A 23,629-nucleotide genomic window follows, 5' to 3' on the forward strand; every position below is an offset into this window, starting at 1 on the left:
TGGGTAACGTTGCAGAGGACGGGAAGGACGCAGGTGAGGTTGGGTAATGTTGCAGAGGACGCAGGTGAGGTTGGGTAACGTTGCAGAGGACGCAGGTGAGGTTGGGTAACGTTGCAGAGGACGGCCAGAACGCAGGTGAGGTTGGGTAACGTTGCAGAGGACGGGAAGGACGCAGGTGAGGTTGGGTAATGTTGCAGAGGACGGCCAGAACGCAGGTGAGGTTGGGTAACGTTGCAGAGGACGCAGGTGAGGTTGGGTAACGTTGCAGAGGACGCAGGTGAGGTTGGGTAATGTTGCAGAGGACGGGAAGGACGCAGGTGAGGTTGGGTAACATTACAGAGGACGCAGGCGAGGTTACCTAGTAATGTTCCGTCACCTCCCGGAGGACTGAGCCGTGTCCCAGGAGACGGCGAACCGCTACATGAAAGTCATATAATTCACACTTTAGTGTTTGTCTTATGAGCCGATAAGATTGTATTCCTGACATACCAGACATTCCTCCGCTAATCCGCTTCGGCTTTCGCTACAGACAAGGGCAACCTCGGTGTTCATGACATTTACTACATACACATTCCCTGTAGATCTAATCATTGTATAAACTAGAACACGTTCAGGAAATTTCAATCTGCAGCTTTCATTAATCTCTGGAGGTTTTAGTTTCAGGCACTTCTTGTTTGGGGACAACACTTTATTTCTGTCCCATCTGTGCATTTGATGTCACGTTGTTCCCGATGGGGACTACAGGCAGCCTTGCCAACACGCATGTTCTGCTGTAGTCACACATACAAAGGACGTGATAAGGCACGAAGGCAGGAAAACTAATAAAAATAATAATGTTATCCATTTTCATATAAAATGCATTAAATACTAAAAGGGGTCTATTTCACTAAAAAAGAGAAAAAAAATAGCTTGAGACATTTACACAGATGTCAGGAATAGGCTCTGCGTTGTGTCAAATACAGCGGAACCTCAGATTACGAGTATAATCCGTTCCAGGAGAATTCTCGTAATCCAAAGTACTTGCCTATCAAAGCGAGTTTTTTCTATTAAAGTGCATTTGAAAAATTTGTTCCGCATTGACTTCTATGACCAGAGGTGGGGGGGGGGGGGCGCCGGAGAGCCTCGAAAAAGGCCAGAAGACTGCTTGGCTGACCCCGGGAAAGGAATATTTCCCAACAGCTCCAGCGCCCCCTGCACCTCAGGCCAAATGCGGTACTGCAGGCCATATTAGCTTGAATTCTGCTAATTTAGCGAGACAACACTCGCAAACCGAGTCAGAATGTTTTTAAAAAAGTTGCTCGTCTTTCAAAATGCTCGTAAACCGCGTTACTCACAAACCAAGTTTCCACTGTATGTCTTATTTCCTTTGATCGTCATCGCCATCTAGTGGCCATAATGTGGTATCTTCCCACCTGGGATAATTTAGGAAACAATGGTGCATAATGGCCACTAGACTGTACTAAACCCAATAGACAAAATGGGGGTTATTTACTAAAGGCAAATCCCCTTTGCACTACAAATGCACTTGAAATTGCAGTTGGAAGTGCAGTCGCTGTAGATCCGAGGGGGGGGGACATGCAGGGAAAATAAAAAACAGTATTTTAGCTTGCACATGATTGTATAATAAAATCAGCAGAGCTTCCCCCCCCCCTCATTTCAAATATACCCCTCAGATTTACAGCGACTGCAAGTCCAAGTGCGCAATTTCAAGTGTAGTTTGCACTTGTAGTGCAAAGTGGATTTGCCTTTCGTAAATAACCCCCTTTGTGCAGTGAAATCGGAGGAAGCTATTACAGTTGAAGGGGAGGAGCCGGAACAACTGTAGAGACTAAGAGCCGGTTCACACACAGGCGGCACGACTTTGGGGGCGACTCGGCAAGGCGATCTCAAGGCGACTTGAGAGGCAACTTGCAAAATGACTTCTGTATTGACGTCAATGCAAGTCGCGCCGAATCGCCCCCGAAGTCGTACAGGAACCTATTTCTAAGTCGGAGCGACTTGCGTCGCTCCTATTAGAACGGTTCCATTGACTACTGCGGACCGCGACTTGTCAGGCGGCTGGGTCGCCTGACAGGTCGCCCTTGTGTGAACCGGCTCTAACGGGACGGCTAAAGTTCAGGTTTAAAAAAATAAATAAAATAAAAGATACAATGTAGCACTGAGAATTGGAGTGATGAGTGCAGTTAAGATGCATTGTAACAGCAAAAAAAAAAAAAAAGGGAGATACTTGTGGCTTTAAAAACTTTTTTGCATTCTGTCCAGCTACAGGTCCCAGCATGTCCTCCCAGCCAGAACATCCAGCCGGAGGATGCGGGCTTCGGGGGGGGGGGAGGAGGGGCGCTGCTATTCCAGTTGGATATGTGATACAGAGATCTCGCAGTGTCTCGATAAAGGCTTCCCACCAATGACCAGGAAAACGTTCTCCTTCCCTGGCAGAGTCTGCCCCTCTGAGCCCGTCTGGCAATAATCCGGACCCGTTTCCTCCCCAGAGTAGGAGAAGCATTCATTCTCGTAGGTGGTGAGGAGATGGCGCTCCTCGGGGTGATCGGCGGACGATGAACAGGAGCAGAACAAAGGGCTGGATGACGAGCGATCTGTAAGAGGCTTCATCTCTATATTATCCGAGGTAGGAATGGTGGACACTTTATTGGCACCCCAAGAGTGAAACGAAAGGAGTTTGTCGGGTTCTTCGCCTTCTGAGCTCTTGTCGAGTCCAGAATCGGAGCTTCCCGATCTCGGCCTGGAGCGCCAATCCAACGGGACCACACAGTGGTACATCCTGGCACAGTCATTGCGTTCCTTTCCGCGGGAAAACCTCTTCCAGGAGCGGGAGGCGAAGTCGTATTTCCATAAATTACTGGTGGGGCTGCGAGATGGTAGTCCTCCACCCATGACCCATAGGCAGCCCTGGTGGACAGCTGTGGCATGGCCGACCAGCTTGGGGGGACCGGAGCTAGACGGATAAAACACAAAAGTTAGTTTTGTTCAAAGGTTGACACCTGGCTGACCATCACATCTAATATGAGGTTTCCCCTTCTCTCCATGGCCATTAATGAGGGCCGTCTTTAATATTGATTGGACTATGGGCAAACATTTTCTTGGAAGTGCACAGTTGTCTACAACACTGGTTCTCAGGGCCCTCTAACAGACCAGATTTTAAGTATTACCTTGGGGAGATGCAGACTAGAATACTGCAATCACTGGGAGGACCCACAATCATGTCCTTGTATTGTATGTTGTAGTAATAAGACCTTTCATTGGAGACACCCGTCATTGGAAGGCAGGGGCGTCGGGAGGGTGGGGCTTGAGCCCCAAATGGGTCCCCGAAAAAGCCCAGATTCTATGGCATGCAGCATTTCATTGTTAGCCCTGAGTGCCGGGACCGATCTGATCGTGAGTGCTGCCAAGTGCCATAGCAGGTCCCGCCTTCTGGAGCCTGCAGCGCCTATGATGGACGTCCCACTGGTTCAATGCTGGGACCGTGCGACATCCATCATAGGCGCTGCAGGCTCCAGAAGGGGGGTATTACAATGCGGCTGCTGCGCCACATCCCCGCTCGGGCGGCTTTTGGCTCCTAGGCTTCCTCTGATGACTGGCTGCTGTGACACTGCACACCACGGCTGAGGTAGGTCAGACAGGGTAGGTAGGTCAGTGTATGTAGGTCAGTGTCAGGCAGGTCAGCATTGATGGGCACTGGTAAGCCACCCAACCCCACTGCTCAGCCTTGGACTTCGAGCTGAAGCCCCTGGTCTTTTTGCCACCTTGCAACGCCCCTGTTGAACGGGTTGGCCCATATTTTTTTTGCACATTAGGTGTAGATGTGATAGTCAGATGTCCACCAACATTTGGCCATAAGCATATTCCACTTTGGTTCTTGTACTTTTGGTCTAGAGCAGGGATTTGCAATAAGGGGACCTCCAGCTGTTGCAAAACTACAAGTCCCATCATGCCTCTGTCTCTCATGCTTGTGGCTGTCAGAGTCTTGCTATGCCTCATGGGACTTGTAGTTCTGCAACAGCTGGAGGTCCACTAATTGCATAGCCCTTGTCTAGAGGAAGGCAAAACAAAATCTCTGGAGCAACTGCAACCAATAGTATGAAAGATCCTTAAACATTCGGAGGGGCCCATTGATCAATATATTCATTCACCATACTTAGAAAAATTAGGACCTTGTATTTTTCTGCACATATATCCTAATCCCTCTTTCACCCATATGTAAATAATGCCCTCCTGTAATCAGGATACAATCTTACTAACTAATATGCTGTTAGTGAGACTTTAAATCATCTACGTACCTACCCTCTCAACTATATCATGCAGGGAAAGCTCCTGCTGCACTGTGGGAGAGAAGCTCCTGCATCAGGCCTGCTCAGATATGTAATGGGGGATGGTGCACAGAGAGGACATGACACGACTGATGTACCTGGTTTTGATATTGGACCAGTTGTGTCGGCGGAAGTCAAACCTCCAGAAGTCGTTTTGTTCAGCCATATTCTTTAATCCCCCGAACAGGTACATTGCAGAGTTATGTGTGGCACTGGAGTGGCCATGGCGAGGTCCTGGACCGAGGCCCCGTGTGCGCGGGCTGAGCGCTGACCATTTCTTGGTGTCTGGAGGAGAGGACAGCACAGGTTGTAAAGGGTTTGGTTACTACTGTATGATGACAACTTTATACCATCCGCCACAGCTCACTGCAAAAACTGACCAGTCCCCTGGAAGAGAACCCCAATAAAAAAGGAAGAGAACTTCAAAACCTAGAAATCTACATGGAGAGAACCCAATACAAAGAACCAAAATCTAGGGAAACCTCAATTCATGGAGAGAGCCCAATACATAGAAAGAGACAAAACCTAGGGAAACCCCAATACATAGAAAGAACCAAAACCTAGGGAAACCCCAATACAAAGAACCAAAACCTAGGGAAACCTCAATTCATGGAGAGAACCCAATACATACAAAGAAAGAACCAAAATATGGTGAAGCCTTAAATCATGGAGAAAACCCAATACATAGAAAGAACAAAAACTTAAGACCTTGATTCATGGAGAGAACCCAATACAAAGAACCAAAACCTAGGGAAACCTCAATTCATGGAGAGAACCCAATACATACAAAGAAAGAACCAAAATATGGTGAAGCCTTAAATCATGGAGAAAACCCAATACATAGAAAGAACAAAAACTTAAAGACCTTGATTCATGGAGAGAACCCCAAACTAGAAGAGAACCCAATAGAGAACCATAATAAATGAAGGGAACCCCAATACATAGAGAAACATTGATTAATGGAGAGAATCCCAATATCTAGAAAAAACCCAAACATGGAGCAGACCTCGATGCATGAAGAGAACCCCAATACATAGAACAAAAAACATGGAGAGAACACCAATACATGGAGAAGAACCCAATGAATAGGGCCAACATGTGGAGAAGATCTTTATTCATGGAGAGAACCCAATACAAACAACCAAAACATGGAGAAGACCTCAATCCTTGGAGAGAACCCAATATAAAGAAAGAACAAAACATTGAGAAGACCTTGATTCATGGAGAAAACCCAATACATGGAGAAGCCCTTAAATCATGGAGAAAACCCAATACATAGAAAGATTAAAAACTTTAGAAGACCTTGATTCATGGAGAGAACCCCAAACTGGAAGAGAACCCAATAGAGAACCCTAATAAATGAAGGGAACCCCAATACATAGAACCAAAACATGGAGAGAACACCAATACATAGAGAAGACCTTTATTCATGAAGGGAACCCAATATATAGGGCCAATATGTGGAGAAGAGCTTTATTCATGGAGAAAACCCAATACATAGAAAGAACAAAAACTTGATGTAGAGAACCCCAAACTGGAAAAGAACCAAAAACATGAAGACCTCAATTCACAGAGAGAACCCAATATATAGAAATAACCTAAACATTGAGCAGACCTCGATGCATGAAAAGAACCCCAATACATAGAACCAAAACATGGAGAGAACACAAATACATGGGGCCTTCTTCATGTTTTGGCCCTCAATGTGTGGAGAAGATCTTTATTCAGGCAGAGAACCCCAATACATAGAACCAAAACATGAAGACCTCAATACATGAAGAGAACCCCAATACTCAGAACCAGTACATGGAGAAGACCTTTATTCATGAAGGGAACCCAATATATAGGGCCAATATGTGGAGAAGAGCTTTATTCCTGGAGAAACCCAATACATAGAAAGAACAAAAACTTGATGTAGAGAACCCCAAACTGGAAAATAACCAAAACATGAAGACCTCAATACATGGAGAGAACCCCAATACTCAGAACCAGTACATGGAGAAGACCTCAATCATAGATGTGTGCAGCCAATAGCATAAGGGTGTGTAACCCAAAGCTCAAACAGACATGTGTGTACATATATAGGGCAATGGACAGCGTCGGTAGAGCAGTGGACGATGTCAGTAGGGCAGAGGTTGCTGTCAATAGTTTATTTTTCAAATTATCTTTACAATTGCATTTTTTTTTTATAATATGTTTATACAATCATTTTTATTATTTTTGTAAAAAAAAAAGTAGGTTCCCCATTGGGGGCTTTGGTTAAATATCAGGGGTCTAAACAGGCCCCTGATGTCTCACTTTTGAGACAAAGAAAGGGACTGGAGACAGAGATTCCCAAGTCTCTTTCTCGCAACCAAGCAGCAGAGGGAATCTGCCCAACACAGGGTGATTAAGGTGTGCCCAGACACACCTGGCACACCCCGTGGGCACGCCTATGACATCAATGCATTGAGAAGATGCGTGCATGGAAAGAACCACAATATATGAAGCTGGAGAGGGTCAGGACTAGCTAAAGTGTTCTATAGTAAACATATATGGGAACGATGTAAGTGATAAGGGTGCAGCACTGGCAGCGAACACAGGAACTTATCAGCTCACGTTTGCACAACAGGTATTTTTTTTTTTAACTTATCAAGTTCTGTTTTTAACAGAGCAAAAAAGAGAAGTTGTTAGTATTGACATACATCTTTTATGTAAGAAATTGCCCTCAGCTGCTGGGAGTGTATCTACAGCTGGCAGTGTAGGTACAACTTCAGCTACCCCCAGGCAGAGATCCAGCCAGAGGTAAGCTCAATGATGATCGACTTGGCCATGTAGGATTCTGCGCAACAGAAGGAAGCTGAATCTGGACAGGAAGGGTGGCGGCGTGGCCAATACGGAAACCGATCCCCTTTAATTTCCTCCTGCAGCCGCTGAATACTGGCAGGAGGGAGAGGAGGAGCCGGATGTCATCGGAAAATACAGGGATCAGTTCCAGTAAATGACGCCGCCACAGCCAATCCTGTCCTGATGCAAAACCGAACGCGATAGGGAGGCCACATAGGTCATCATTGCAACCCCTGTGGCCCATTAATCTCTGTCAGTGCCACTCCCTCCCCCCCCTAAACTCGTGCCCTAAGGGTATAGATTATGGGAAATTTACAAAGACTGGAGCAACCGGAATCTGGAGCAGTTGGGCATGGCAGACAATCCGTTTTTTTTATTTCATTTTTAACGTTTATCCTCTTCCCACAGGCCGTACGCATATATGCAGCCTAAATGTAAACACTTAGGCCCGGATTCTCGTACGAGTTACGCCGGCGTATCTCCAGATACGTCGTCGTAACTCTGAGTCCGAGCCGTCGTATCTATGCGCCTGATTCTTAGAATCAGTTACGCATAGATTTGTATTAGATCCGACCGGTGTAAGTCTCTTACGCCGTCGTTTCTTAACTGCATATTTACGCTGGCCGCTAGGGGCGTGTACGCTGAATTACGCCTAAAAATATGTAAATCAGCTAGATACGCCAATTCACGAACGTACGCCCGGCCGACGCAGTACAGATACGCCGTTTACGTTAGGCTTTTCCCGGCGTAAAGTTACCCCTGCTATATGCGGCGTACCAATGTTAGGTATGGACGTCGGGCCAGCGTCAAATTTTTCACGTTTTACGTCATTTGCGCAAGTCGTTCGCGAATAGGGCTGGGCGTCATTTACGTTCACGCCGAAAGCATTGGCTTCTTGTGGGTTAATTTGGAGCATGCGCACTGGGATACTTTCATGGACGGCGCATGCGCCGTTCGTAAAAAGCGTCATTTACGCTGGGTCACATTAAATTTACATAACACACGCCCACATCTACCACATTTGAATTAGGCGGGGCTTACGCCGGCCTATTTACGCTACGCCGCTGCAACTTTGGTTTGAGAATACGGCACTTGCCTGTCAAAGTTGCGGAGGCGTAACGTAAATAGGATACGTTACGCCCGCACAGATACGCAGTTCTACATGAATCCGGGCCTGATGCGGTGAAATCGCGTGCCGCGTGCCCGGTGCACTCCCGGCACAGTTGCTGGTGAGGATCAGAAATCTCAAGATGCATACAGCCAATCACAGCAGTCACATGACCCAAATGCCTCCGCCATCTAGAAGCTCTTAAAGGACCGGGAGGTGGTGGCGGGAAGGGGTTAATTGAACATGGAAGCTAAATGGTTACCATGCATGGCTGCTACAGATCCGGTCTGCTCCAGTTTTAGTGAATTTCCGCCATCAGTATTTGCGCACACATACATATACATCTTATTGTACAATTTGTAAAACGACGATTACCAAAATAAAACACCCAGAACTCCTCCACAGCGCCCTCGATATCGAAATATCCCCCGTAGATGAACATGGCGGCCCGGTACACCACGGCGCTGTGCCCCTTCCTGTTGCACGGCCGGCTCTCCTAAGAAAAACAGACACCATGTGATTACACAGAAAACCGCCGTCTCCCGGACGCAACCGCGTAGGGGAGGATCAGTTTCATAATTGATCAGAAGAATTACCTGAATGCTGGGAGACCGGAATTCATACCACTTCCTGCCGTCTGAAAAATAAAAAAACATTGTTCTCTTTTATACCTGGGCAGATAGGAAGTCACAGCAACAATGTATCAGAAAAATGTTACAAAAAAGATCCCACTGAAACAAGTGACTGAACGTTCCTAGGCGTGTGCGCTCACTTTTATATATCAATATGGATTGAATATTTCCAAAGAAGGCGATGAGACACTTCAATAAACACTTCTCAAACCCCCCCTTCCTAATTTTACGCCCGGTTGTTCCCCAAAAGCATACCCACAAGTCTGGTGATCCAGTGGTGTCGTCTAGGGCTCCGCCCCTTCGCCACAGCATACGCGCTCCCACGCCTTCTTCTTTTGACGTCATCAGGAGCAGTTGCAAAGACCATACATAGAAAACCTGCTTCCTCCGATGATGGCGCAACGCATCACGCGCAGTAACCCCCGATCTGAGTATCCGAGGCACAAGTGTGGGGAGGTCCCCCCCCCCCCCCCAAATAAAAGGATTTCCTTAAATTTTGGTGGAGGTGGGGCAGGTAAATCAGAACATTGCCCTCTAGTGGTGGCCGCTCATCAGGGGCACAGGAGCGCCGCTGACCCTAAACCATGCGCCCTAATCTCCATGCAGGGTGCCAGACGCATGGATTTCATTTTTTTTTTTAGCCCAGGTTCACACTGGGTACGATTTGAGATGCGATTTCACATGTCAAATCGCATCTCAAATCGGCGGCAATTGTCGGCAATGGCACCGTCCTAATCGGTGCGACGCCGCAGCGATTTCAAAAAATAGTTCCTGTACTACTTTTTCCGATTTCGGGCCGCAACTTACATTGAACACTGCACAGATGTCTCTTAAATCGCGGGCGAAATCACGGCAAAACCGCAGCCGCAAAATCGCGGTAAAATCTCGATTTTACCGCGATTTTGAATTGCAGCAGTGTGAACCTAGCCTTAAGGCACATGATTAGAGCCTGAGGCTCCAACAAGGGCGGCCTCAGGGCGCAGTGAGCCCACCCACCTGTGTGACATGAATGAATATTCACTAATGTCTTCCTGTTTCTCCTCCAAGGCCAAATCAGGAATCGAGTCCTGAGACCCGATTGGTTGGGAGTCCTAAAATTTGACTGGCCAGGAGGAGAAGCGACTGCAAGGACTCAGGAGAAGATGCGGGGGGGGGGGGGGGGGGCCACCGAGGCCACGACCTGGATGGGGCAAGTGCAGAGCTGGTGGGCGACGGGTGAACGAGCGAGAAAAGCGGCAATCGAGGGAGGAAGCGCTGGGGGGGGGGGGGGTCGGGTTCTGGGTGTTGTGTTAGAGGGAGTGAGGTGGCCAGGTTTGCCCCCCCCCCCCACCCCCAAAAAAAAAAAAATAGCACCAGCCACCACTGTTGCATTCCCCAAGTAAGGTTACCGCATTTCCCCAGATTCTCCTCCTGGCCAATCCCACTGGCCGGGAGGCCGCCTGCAACCCCCCCCCCCCCAAAAAAAAATGAAGCACCAGCCGTCACTGAAAACATTTGCTAAGGTCACAAGTGGGTGGGCTCGGGGGCGCAGTGCTCTGCGCCCCAAGCCCAACCTTTTTGAAACCAATTAGAGCCTCAGAAATAGAACCCCATAGAAATGTAATGCGTCCGGCGCCCCACATGTAGATCAGGGGGGACGGCCCCCCTTATGGACCGGTCGCCGCTGATGGGCATTAGTAAAATTCTACATTATGGCCACTAAATGGAGCCGAGGAGGATAGGAAATACAGTGGGAACCTCAGATTACGAGCATAATCCGTTCCAGGAGAATGCTCGTAATCCAAAGTACTCGCAAATCAAAGCGAGTTTCCCCATTGAAGTCAATGGAAACGAAAATAATTTGTTCCGCATTGACTCCAATGGCATGCAATACCGCATGTGGCCAGAGGTGGTGGCGCCGCAGAGCCTCGGAAAGGCCCGAGGACAGCTCGGCTGAACTCGGAAAACCTGGGAAACCGAGTATTTCCGAGGTTTTCTGAACGGCTCCGATCGGCTCAGGCGCCCCCCCCCCACTTCAGGCCAAACGCGGTACTGCACACCGCTATGGCTTGAACCCTGCTCATTTTGCAAAACACTTGCAAACCGAGTCAGGATTTTTAAAAATACAGCGCTCGTATTGCGAAACGCTCGTTAACCGTGTTTCTCGCAATCCAAGGTTCCACTGTACACATGTCTTTGCAACAAGAGATACCATTTTGGAGAACGTTAGAGGGAATTGGCAAAAAAAAAAAAATATGCAGCGATTACATTTATGTGCGTATTCTCTCTAGTAAATTGCATTAAAAGCAATAGATGGAGCCAAGAAGCATAGGGGGACACATAGGTCTTCGTAACAACGGATACAATGTAAGAACTCTAGAAAACGCTAGAGGAAATAAATGTAACCAATTACTCTTGTTACAAAGTCCTGAGCTCCATTTAGTAGCCATAATGTAGTATTTTCTGCCCGCCCATAGTAAAACTAAATACAGAGTAACAATTCTGGATAAAGCCAATAGGAATGCCAAATAAATGTAACCAACAATTTGCCGATCCTTTCTAGCACAGGCGGTAGGGAACCTCCGCACTACAAATCCCATCATGCCTCGGCTCTCTGGGAGTCATGCCCGTGGCCATCAGAGTCTTGCAGGGATTGGTTGGATTTGTAGTTTCACTAAAGCCGTCGTTTGCGCAAGTTGTACGCGAATAGGGCTGTGCGTAACTTACGTACACGTCGTAGGCAGTGTTCGGCGTATCTCTAGCCGACGTGATTTTGACGCATGCGCACTGGGATACGTCCATGGACGGCGCATGCGCCGTGCGTTCGGCGCCTCATTTACATGGGGTCACGGATCATTATACTAAAACACCCCCACCTCCTTCCTATTTTTGAATTAGGCGGGCTTACGCCGGCCCATATACGCTACGCCGCCGTAACTAAAGGCGCAAGTTCTTTCAGAATACAGTACTCGCCTTGCTAAGTTACAGCGGCGTAGCGCATATGAGATGCGCTACGCCCGCCTAAAGATACACAAATGTATCTGAATCTGGCCCTGTGCGTATATATATATATATGCACTCCAATGCTGGAGTGCAAAGAATATATAATATATATATATATATATTATATTATATATTCTTTGCACTCCAGCATTGGCTTGGCACATTCACAAGCGACTCACCCAAAGTGTACATCCATAGTGGGGTGTTCTCTCTGTTGGCTGCAAAATCCATCATTCCACCGAACACATAGAGGACATCCTACAGGAGAAAATAATATTATTTCATCAAACAACAACAACAGTTAAAAATAACAGCAACAACATACAATAAAATATTGGCATGGGACTTAAAGCGGTTGTATAACCCCCATATACAAACTAGCACCTACAGGTGAGCCTACATTAGGGATTACCTGTAGGTGCGTGCAATATCTCCTTAACCTACATGGTTAACCACTTAAGACGCGGACCTTTATGCAGTCGCTTTAACTGACAATTGCGCGGTCGTGCGACGTGGCTCCCAAACAAAATTGGCGTCCTTTTTTCCCCACAAATAGAGCTTTCTTTTGGTGGTATTTGATCACCTCTGCGGTTTTTATTTTTTGCGCTATAAACAAAAATAGAGCGACAATTTTGAAGAAAAAAAATTCAATATTTTTTACTTTTTGCTATAAACTATCCCCAAAAATATATATAAAAAAAAAAATGTCCCTCAGTTTAGGCCGAAACGTATTCTTCTACATATTTTTGGTAAAAAAAAAAAAAAAAAAAAAAAAAAAAAAAAAAAAAAAATCGCAATAAGCGTTTATCGATTGGTTTGCGCAAAATTTATAGCGTTTACAAAATAGGGGATAGTTTTATTGCATTTTTACTAATTATTATTTTTTCACTACTAATGGCGGCGAACAGCGATTTTTTTCGTGACCGCGACATTACGGCGGACACATCGGACAATTTTGACACATTTTTGGGACAATTGTCATTTTCACAGCAAAAATTGCTATAAAAATGCACCGATTACTGTGAAAATGACAATTGCAGTTTAGGAGTTAACCCCTACAGCACCCCCTAGTGGTTATGTGTGACCTCCTATGTTTTTCTAACTGTAGGGGGGCGGGGCTGGACGTGTGACATCATTGATCGTGTTTCTCTATATCAGGGAACACACGATCAATGAAGCTGCCACAGTGAAGCACAGGGAAGGCGTGTTTACACACAGCTCCGGGGACCGATCGCGGGACTCCGGCGGCGATCGGGCCCGCGGCCACGGAGCTTCGGACCGGGTCGCGGGCGTGCGCCCCCCCAAACACAGGGCTGGGCACTTAAAGAGGACGTACAGGTACGTGCTTGTGCCCAGCTGTGCCATTCTGCCGACGTACATGTGCAGGAGGTTTTTTTTCACCTTAATGCAACCATTTTTTTTACCATTGGGCATATTTAGTGGTCTCTTGGGATATCTATGATACACGGTATAAAGCGTCTGGCGAGTATCTTGTGTAACTCATACATTGTATATATTCTCAGCACAAATATTCACACTACTTGATAAACTTCATTCCATCACAAGACTTGTGGTTCAAGTTTCCCCAACAATGGAAGGAACGTTCAGCACTCTGTACACAACACATAAATAAATAAGCTGAAGACACGGCAAGTGCTACACATGTCCAGATAATGGAATTAAAGAGCACAGAGTGTAAGCAGTGTGTCCGGTACCCTCTGCCCTTCTGTTGCATGTCCCCCCCCCCCCCCCCCCCTTGCCAGCAAATCTCAGCTCTTAACCCCTTCCATACCGGGCATTTTCACCCCCTTCCTGCCCAGACCAATTTTTAGATTTCAGCGCTGTTGCACTTTGAATGACAATTGCGTGGTCATGCAACACTGTACCCAAATTAAATCTTTATGTTTTTTTTCCCCACAAATAGAGCTTTCTTTTGGTGGTAATTGATCATCTCTGCGGTTTTTATTTTTTGCGCTATAAACAAAAATAGAGCGACAATTTTTTTTAAAAAACACAATATTTTTTACTTTGTTTAATATTACAATTTAAAACAAAAAACAAAAAAACAAATGTCCTCAGTTTAGGCCGATACGTATTCTTCTACATATTTTTGGTAAAAAAAAAAAAAAAAAAAAAAAAGACGCCCATTTTGTTTGGGAGCCACGTCTCACGACCGCGCAATTGTCAGTTAAAGCGACGCAGTGCCGAATTGCAAAAACTGTCCGGGTCCTTTTCCTGCATTTTGGTCCGGGGCTTAAGTAGTTAAGGTGACTTGAAGTTCTATTAACCCTTAGTTTGCCCCAATCCTCTACAATTACCTCTTCTTCCTTTTCATTTTCCTGCTGAATTTCTTTAAACTGTTAATATTTATATTATTAAAATCAAGAATATTTACAACTTGTATCATTTTTGTGTTTGTTTTTTATTATTTAATATAACTGAGGCCCTTTTCACACTACAAAATAAATCCGTTTTAATAATCCGTTAGATAATGTTAAAAAACGGAAGTTATACGTCCTTTATAAAATATCATTAAAGTCTATGGGATTTTTTTATGTTCCGTAAAGATCCGTAATAGTCCGTTATAACATACGGACGTTAGTTATAACGGAATATGTGACGGGTCTTGCACTATTTTTTGTCAATTTTTTGTCCGTTGCAAGTAACGGATATATTAACGTCCGTTATATTTTAACATTGAAGTCTATGGCACATGGAAGTTAGTAAATGTCTCCGTAAATGTCCGTTATGTTAACGGACGTTAATTTTACTGAGCATGGATATTCAGGGGAACCCCGCTGTCAATTTAAAACAAAAGTGACGTGCGGTTCCCGGTAAATATCCATAACCAGACCCTTCAGGGCTGGTATGGATATTCAGGGGAACCCCGCCGTCAATTTAAAACAAAAATTACGTGCGGTTCCCCCTAAATATCCATTACCAGACCCGTTATCCGAGCATGTTGACCTGGCCGGCCGCAGAAAAGAGGGGGGGGCAGAGTGCGGCCCCCCCTCTCTCCTGAACCGCACCAGGCCACATGCCCTCAACATGGGGAGGATGTCCCCATGTTGATGGGGACAAGGGTCTCATCCCCACAACCCTTGCCCGGTGGTTGTGGGGGTATGCGGGCGGGAGGTTTATCAGAATCTGGAAGACCCCTTTAACAAAGGGGACCCCCAGATCCTGACCCCCCCCTGTGTGAAATGGTAATGGGGTACACTGTACCTCTACCATTTCACGAAGGAAGTAAAAAGTATTGTAAAAAAAACACACTGACACAAAAGAATAAAGTCCTTTATTAAAAAAAAAAAAAAAAAAAAAACTCCAGCGCTGAAAAATCCACTCGTTCCCGGCTTCCTGCGTTGTCCTGATCCTGCGACGGGTGCGGGTGATCTCCCGCGATGAGAAGATCCAGCGTCGGGTGATCTCCGCTCGGGCGATGTGAAGATCCATCCATCCGGCGCAGCAGCATCCCGGACCTCCTCTCACCGCTGGGCACAGCCCAGCGAATGAGCGGCTGAAGCTGTGACATTTCTTATATAGAGGAGGCAGAGCCACCCGTCACGTGACCCCGCCCCCTCTGACGTACCTCTGCTACGTCACTGGGGAAGACCAAGAAGAGGAAAGACCAAGAAGAGGGAAGACCTTTCCTCTTCATGGTCTTCCCCAGTGATGTAGCAGAGGTACGTCAGAGGGGGCAGGGTCACGTGACGGGTGGCTCTGCCTCCTCTATATAAGAAATGTCACAGCTTCAGCCGCTCATTCGCTGGGCTGTGCCCAGCGGTGAGAGGAGGTCCGGGATGCTGCTGCGCCGGATGGATGGATCTTCACATCGCCGGAGCGGAGATCACCCGACGCTGGATCTTCTCATCGCGGGAGATCACCCGTCGCAGGATCAGGACAACGCAGGAAGCCGGGAACGAGTGGATTTGTCACCGCTGGAGTTTTTTTGTTTTTTTTTTAATAAAGGACTTTATTCTTTTGTGTCAGTGTGTTTTTTTTACAATACTTTTTACTTCCTTCGTGAAATGGTAGAGGTACAGTGTACCCCATTACCATTTCACACAGGGGGGGGGGTCAGGATCTGGGGGTCCCTTTTGTTAAAGGGGTCTTCCAGATTCTGATAAACCTCCCGCCCGCATACCCCCACAACCACCGGGCAAGGGTTGTGGGGATGAGACCCTTGTCCCCATCAACATGGGGACATCCTCCCCATGTTGAGGGCATGTGGCCTGGTGCGGTTCAGGAGAGAGGGGGGGCCGCACTCTGTCCCCCCCTCTTTTCTGCGGCCGGCCAGGTCAACGTGCTCGGATAACGGGTCTGGTTATGGATATTTACCGGGAACCGCACGTCATTTTTGTTTTAAATTGACGGCGGGGTTCCCCTGAATATCCATACGACTTCTGGAGCTGGACTTCAAGAAAGGGTGAAATGGTTTTTATTAACGGACGTTAGAAAGGAATGATATAACGGATGTATACGGATATATACGGATAAACATTATCCGTTTTCAATAAAGGAAGAATGGTAAAATATTTATCCGTTATTAAATCCGTTAATAAACGTCCGTTAATAGGTGTAATACGGATATTATAAAACGGACATACAATCCATAGTGTGAAAGAAGCCTTTAAGTAAAAAAAAAAAAAAAGTAACATTTCATTAGTAACAACTGCAATGTTTTCTACCAGAATCAGAATTTTACTGTCAAATTATAGAACAACATTTATACATTTAATCCACAGTAAAATGATTTACAAAGGAAAGAGGAAATAAAGAAAGATAAATATATATATATATATATATATATATATATATATATATATATATATATATATATATATATATACATACACACACACACACATACATGTGATCCAGGGCCCTCCAGCCCTCTTAAAAAAATAATAATTGTCCCTTTAATAAAAATTGTATTTTTTATTTTTATTAAAAATAAAAAAAAAGGGGGGTTGCCATGTGGGGCCCTGGGGACCTCCGGCCCCTTACAGGTGTACTGCCTGTACCCCCCTGATGGCGGCCCTGTATATGGTTTTCAATGGCATAGTTCACACCAGTGCTTCCAGTTCCAGAAAAAAATAAAAAAATAAAAAGTAGAACATGCTGCATTTTACCTGCACTGGAGCGCTGTAAAACGCATCAAAAAACGCACCAAAAACACACTGGAACACAATTGTCATTATTTATGATTAAAGCGGGGGTTCACCCTGAAAAAAAAATTCTAACATTGCATGGAGCCGACCTATGAGACCGACAGTATGCGTTTTTTTTTCTTGCGTACATACCATTTTTAGGGCTATTTTCACCCCCGGCTTGTGATTAGGAACGCCCACTCCCGCGGGTGAAAATAGCCCTAAAAATGGTGGGCCAGATTCACAAAGGAGATACGCTGTCGTATCTCTGTTTCTATCTATGCGACGGATTCATAGAATCAGTTACACATAGACAGCCAGAAGATCCGACAGGTGTAATTGTTTTACACTGTTGGATCTTAGGATGCAATACCGCGGCCGCCGCTGGGGGGAGTTCGCGTCGTAAACCAGCGTCGGGTATGCAAATTAGGAGTTACGGCGATCCACAACGGTTTTTTGCGTTCGCTATGTCGCCGCTAGTCTAGTTTCCCGTCGCAAATTTAGTTGTCGTTTTGGGTGCCCTAACTTTACACAGCACACGTATTGCTGTATAAAGTATGGCTGTCGTTCCCGCATCGAAATTAAAAAATTCACGTTGTTTGCCTAAGACGTCCGGGAATCTGGAATTACGCTACGCACGTCGCCGTTCGAAAAAATGACGTCACTTCGCGCAAAGCATGGCGGGAATTTCGAAACGGAGCATGCGCAGTAGGTCCGGCACGGGAGCGCGCCTAATTTAAATTACGCGGGCTTATGCCGGAGGCCACCAGCGTAGGTTTTCATTGCAAGTGCTTTGTGAGTCAGGCACTTGCGATGAAAACTTGCGGCGGTGTAACGTATCTACGATATGTTACGCAGCCGCACTTCTACGTGAATCTACGTGAATCTGGCCCGGTATGTATGCAAAAAAATAAATAAAAAACACACAAAAACAGCATACTGTCGGTCTCATAGGAATTTTTTTTAGGGTGAACCCCCGCTTTAAGAAAAAAAGTGGGGGTGAAAAAAAAAAAAAAAAAAGCAATGGACTGCAATAAAAAAACGTACCAAAAATACACTGGAACGTGAAAAATGACTATAATTTTTCTGTACCCGAAAATTGCGTGGTGAAATCGCGCATGCGCAGTACAGCCGTTTGCTGACATAGCCGCACCGGAAGTGACGCGGACGAGGGATTTCATAGGTTGAGATTTTATTTATTTTTTACACCGGCGCCTCGGAGAGGAGCGAGGCTTCCTGCACCCGCATCATCGCTGGGCCGTGGGGACAGGAGAGCGTCTGATTATTAACCACCTGGGGCCCGCGCTATAGCCGAATGACGGCTACATCGCAGACCTGAAAATCCAAGTGGACGTCAATTGACGTCCGCCCCTTTTGGCGTTCCCGGCGCGCGCTCCCGAGCGCGCAGCGGGGGAAACACTGTGTTGGCCGTGTCCCTTGGACACAGCCAATCACAGATCGTGGCGAACGGCCAATCAGAGTGGCCGTTTGCTATGCGATCTGTGCGGCCAATGAGAGATGATCTCATATGTACACATATGAGATCATTTCTCATTGCCGGCTCACACAGAGACAGCGTCCTGTCAGGGAGAGAGGAGACCGATCTGTGTCTCTTGTACATAGGAACACAGCATCGGTCACCTCCCCCAGTCAGCCCCCTCCCCCCACACAGTTAGAACACTATATAGGGAACATATTTAACCCCTTCCTCACCCCCTAACCCCTTCAATGGCAGTCACATTTATACAGTAATTAGTGCATATTTATAGCACTGATCGCAGTATAAATGTGAATGGCGCCAAAAATGTGTCCGATGTGTCCACCATAATGTCGCCGTCCCAAAAAAATACAAAAAAAAAAAAAAAATACAAAAAAAAAAAATGTCCCCTATTTTGTAGGCGCTATAACTTTTGCGCAAACCAGTCGCTTATTGCGTTTTTTTTTTTTTTTACCAAAAATATGTAGAATACGTATCGGCCTAAACTGAGAATTTTTTTTTTTTTTTTTTATTGGCATATTTATTATAGCAACAAGTAAAAAATATTGTATTTTTTTTTCAAAATTGTCGCGCTTTTTTGTTTATAGCGCAAAAAATAAAAACCGCACAGGCGATCAAATACCACCGAAAGAAAGCTCTACTTGTGGGAAAAAAAGGATGTAGATTTTGTTTGGGAGCCGCGTCGCACGACCGCGCAATTGTCAGTTAAAGCGACGCAGTGCCGGAAGCTGAAATTTCACCTGGGCAGGAGGGGGGTATATGTGCCCAGTAAGCAAGTGGTTAAAAAGTCACCCGCTGCACTTTTTGTGGGATTTTATTGATAAAAGATGGAGGAGATTTTCTGATCACTGGTCATGTGTTCTGTACATCGTGACATGTCTGGAATTTATTGTAACCTTACTCAGGGCCGTCTTTAATATGGTTTGGGCAAACATTTTTTTTGGGCCCCCCTCCAGCTGGGCCTGGGGACCTCTGGGCCCTTTAATAAAAAAATTTTATATCAAAATAAATTACAAAAAAGGGGGGTTGTCATCTGGGACCTTTAATAAGAAATAAAATAAAAAAAATATATAAACAAAACAAAAAAAATAAACATTTATAAAAAAAATAAAAAAGGGTGTTTACCACATGGGGCTATGGGGACCTCTGAGCCCTTTAATAAAATATATATATATATAAATAAAAATAAATAAAAAAAATTTAAAAAAAAGGGGGGTTGCCATCCAGGGCTCTGGGGACCTCTGGGTCCTTTAATAATAATAACATTATATATATATATATATATATATATATATATATATATATATATATATATATATATATATATATATATATATATATATATAAATAAAAAAGAAATATATAAAAAAAGTAATTTTTTTATAAAAAAAGGGGGGTTGTCATCCGGGGCCCTGGGGGCCTCCAGACCTCTAAAAAAAATAAAAATAAATTGTCCCTTTAATAAAAAATAAAAATATATATTTTTTTATTTAAAAATAAATAAAAAAAGGGGGGTTGCCATCTGGGGCCCTGGGGACCTCCGGACCCCTAAAAAAAAAAAATTGTCCCTTTAATAAAAATATATTAAAAAAATATATTTTTTTTTATTTAAAAATAAATAAAAAAAGGGGGGGTTGCCATCTGGGGCCCTGGGGACCTCCGGACCCCTAAAAAAAAAAAATGCCCAGGGCCCCAACAGTGACAGGGCCCTGGGCAGCTGCCCCTGTTTGCCCTATGGTAAAGACGGCCCTGACCTTACAGGTTCACTTTAATCGCCCTTTACACGGGAAATTCCTCGCTACGGTTAGAAAGGGGAAATTTCAGAAGTTACCATCTCACCTGATTGGCCACCATAGAATGTCCTTCCAGCTTCTCTGGAGCCTGCCGGCCGCCTGGGAGCTGCTCCCATTGGTCCAGGGCTAAAAATGAGAGCGAAATGAGTGAGACACACGGAGTGGGGGGGGGGGGGGGCTATCTGCTGGGTGGGAAATAAAAACATTTTCTCCTGAGACCTGCTCCGTGTCCATAAGCCCCACAGAACAACGGGGGCCCAGCCCCGCCCACCGGTCCCTCCACACTGGCTGTGAGTGGCCCCCGCTGCTGTGTCTCAGCCAATGAGGATGCAGGGAGTGGGGACAGCAGCAGCTCTGGTGCACATTGCTGGATGAGCATTAGGCTCGGGTATGTATTTAGAGGGGGCTGCGGGGGAAGCTGCATACGCCTCATGTGCGGCGTGTACACTTTAACTGTTCCTTGCCGTGCTATAGCCAAAACACGGCTACAGCAGCGATTGGCCCTTTAGCACGATCTGTGATTGGCTGAGTCCAAAGAGGACACAGTGATCCGAATGCGCCGAATGCACACCCCGGGGGCGTGGCTCCTGGGAGGACGTCGATGGGATACCCTCCCTGAAAAACAGAGCCACGCCCCTGGGGTGTAAATTCGGCGCACTCTGATCACTGTGTCCTCTTTGGACACAGCCAATCACAGATCGTGCTAAAGGGCCAATCACTGCGTCTCTTTACCATATGATCGGCTGTGTTCAATCACAGCCGATCGCAGTGTAAACAGACTTGCCAGATAACGGCAAAACTTTCCTCATACCATATGTCAGCGTGAAGGGAGCCGGTCATCGGCAATCCTGATCATCACTGCCCTGATTAGTGCAGCCTCAACAGTGCCCATCAGTGTCACCTAAAGGGGCCATCAATCTAGCCTCATCAGTACCACCTATTAGTGCACATCAGTGTAGTCTCATCAGTGTAGCCTCATAATAACACTTAGTGCAAATCAGTGCCACAAATCAGTGCCCATCAGTGTTGCCTATAATTGCACATCAGTGTTGCCTCATCAGTGCCCATCAGTGTAGCCTCATCAGTGCCACCTACAAGTGCCCATCAGTGCCACCTATCAGTGCTGCCTATTAGTGCCCATCTCTGTAGCCTCACCAGTGCCACCTATTAGTGCCCATCCCTGTAGCCGCATCAGTGCCACCTACAAGCGCCCATCAGTGCCACCTATCAGTGCTGCCTATTAGTGCCCATCCCTGTAGCTGCGTCAGTGCCACCTATCAGTGCCCATCAGTGTAGCCTCATCAGTGTAGCCTATAAATGCACATCAGTGTAGCCTCATCAGGGCCACCTATTAGTGCCCATCTCTGTAGCCTTATCAGTGCCCATCACTGTAGCCTTATCAGTGCCACCTATTAGTGCCCATCAGTGTAGCCTCATCAATGCCCATCAGTGTAGCCTATAAATGCACATCAGTGTAGCCTCATCAGGGCCACCTATTAGTGCCCATCTCTGTAGCCTCACCAGTACCCATCAGTGTAGCCTCATCAGTGCCCAGTGTAGCCTCATCAGTGCCATCTATCAGTTCTGCCTATTAGTGCCCATCTCTGTAGCCTCACCAGTGCCACCTATTAGTGCCCATCAGTGTAGCCTCATCAGTGCCCATCACTGTAGCCTCATCAGTACCACCTATTGGTGCCCATCTGTGTAGCCTCAGTGCCCATCAGTGTAGCCTCATCAGTGCCACCTATCAGTGCTGCCTATAAATGCACATCAGTGTAGCCTCATCAGGGCCACCTATTACTGCCCATCTCTGTAGCCTCATCAGTGCCCATCTCTGTAGCCTCATCAGTGCCCATCAGTGTAGCCTCATCAGTGCCACCTATAAGTACCCATTAGTGTAGACCAGCTGTTGGACCTCTACTGAGCATGCTCCAGTTTCAGTTCCCTTCTGAACTGTTCATGTGATAATTTTTCTTCTTTTGTGCGGTGACAGAGAGAGGTTTCTGTGCTGGAAGCGCTCTCATTTCACATTCCCAGCACAGTGACCATGCTCAGGTTCTCTAGTAATGATCGGTATCCCATCACGCGACCCCCCAATGACAGCCAATCACAGTGCTCACGTGATTGGGCAGCCTTTCCTGTCCCCCTAGTAAAGGGATGCCTGGGTTGGGTGGGAGAAGCAGTGAAATCAGAGAAATCCCATGCGGCACATGATTCAGTGACCGCTTCCATCGGAGACTTATCACACAGGTGTCCGGCCTTATGACAGAACAACATGGCGGACAGAATCCATGGAAGACCTCTCACCTATGTTGTACCTCCAGAAGTCGCCGAGGACGGAGTCCTGCCGCCCGCCGTGGATGTACAGGAAGCCGTTGTGAACGGCGGCGGCGTGTTTGAAGCGGTCGCAAGGCACTCTCTCCCGCCGGGACAGCGGCTCCCACGCGCAGTCCGCGCTCTCATTGATCATACTGGCCCTCTTCTCCAACATGGTCCGAGGGGGGGGGGGGGGGGTCAGGACCCGCAGTGGGGGCCCCGTCTGTCACACCAAGGGGCCAACATTTCTGGAGAAGACAAGAAGGAGTCATCAAAAATAAATAAAATGAATCCCCCAAATCAGAGGAATCCAAACTTTCTAAACAAACCGTCCGTCAGACTTTCAGGGGGCCGGACTGTAGAAAAGGTCCCGATGTCAGTGGGAAAACACAATGCCCCATCTTTAGTGTCGGTGGGAGGAATTGTGTTCCATCAATGGTGTCATTGGGGCCTTTGTTGGTGTCATTGGGAAGAATTGTGTCCCATCATTGGGAAGAATTGTGACCCATCATTGGGAAGAATTGTGTCCCATCATTGGGAAGAATTGTGACCCATCATTGGGAAGAATTGTGACCCATCATTGGGAAGAATTGTGACCCATCATTGGGAAGAATTGTGACCCATCATTGGGAAGAATTGTGTCCCATCATTGGGAAGAATTGTGACCCATCATTGGGAAGAATTGTGTCCCATCATTGGGAAGAATTGTGACCCATCATTGGGAAGAATTGTGACCCATCATTGGGAAGAATTGTGACCCATCATTGGGAAGAATTGTGACCCATCATTGGGAAGAATTGTGACCCATCATTGGGAAGAATTGTGACCCATCATTGGGAAGAATTGTGACCCATCATTGGGAAGAATTGTGACCCATCATTGGGAAGAATTGTGACCCATCATTGGGAAGAATTGTGTCCCATCATTGGGAAGAATTGTGTCCCATCATTGGTGTCATGGGGAGAAATTGTGCACTGCCATTGGTGTCATTGGGAAGAA

At 46.3% G+C, this 23,629-nt stretch overlaps 1 protein-coding gene across 1 annotated transcript; it reads right to left on the reverse strand.

The window, feature by feature from the left end:
* Positions 1-2,123: 2,123 nt before the first annotated feature.
* LOC120944258 (tip elongation aberrant protein 3-like) lies at positions 2,124-22,818 on the reverse strand. The gene is made up of 7 exons (XM_040358247.1): positions 22,622-22,818; positions 20,361-20,440; positions 12,053-12,131; positions 8,856-8,896; positions 8,635-8,755; positions 4,424-4,610; positions 2,124-2,953 (listed from the first exon to the last, which is right to left on the reverse strand). Exons 1-7 carry the CDS (start codon positions 22,803-22,805, stop codon positions 2,344-2,346), a joined length of 1,302 nt encoding a protein of 433 aa, XP_040214181.1. The 5' UTR covers positions 22,806-22,818; the 3' UTR covers positions 2,124-2,343.
* Between the last annotated feature and the right edge of the window lie 811 nt (positions 22,819-23,629).

This window comes from Rana temporaria, chromosome 6 (assembly GCF_905171775.1).
Source record: "Rana temporaria chromosome 6, aRanTem1.1, whole genome shotgun sequence".
Taxonomy (NCBI): Eukaryota; Metazoa; Chordata; class Amphibia; order Anura; family Ranidae; genus Rana; species Rana temporaria.

Bases quoted from the DNA above. Each gene is read 5' to 3' on its own strand.
- LOC120944258 (XM_040358247.1), bottom strand. From the start codon at position 22,805: ATGTTGGAGAAGAGGGCCAGTATGATCAATGAGAGCGCGGACTGCGCG. The intron at 8,897-12,052 runs GTGAGTCGCTTG...TTTATTTTTCAG, and splicing joins ACTATGGATGTACACTTTGG to ACGGCAGGAAGTGGTATGAA. The intron at 4,611-8,634 runs GTAATCGTCGTT...CCTCTCCTCCAG, and splicing joins GTTCTGGGTGTTTTATTTTG to ACACCAAGAAATGGTCAGCG.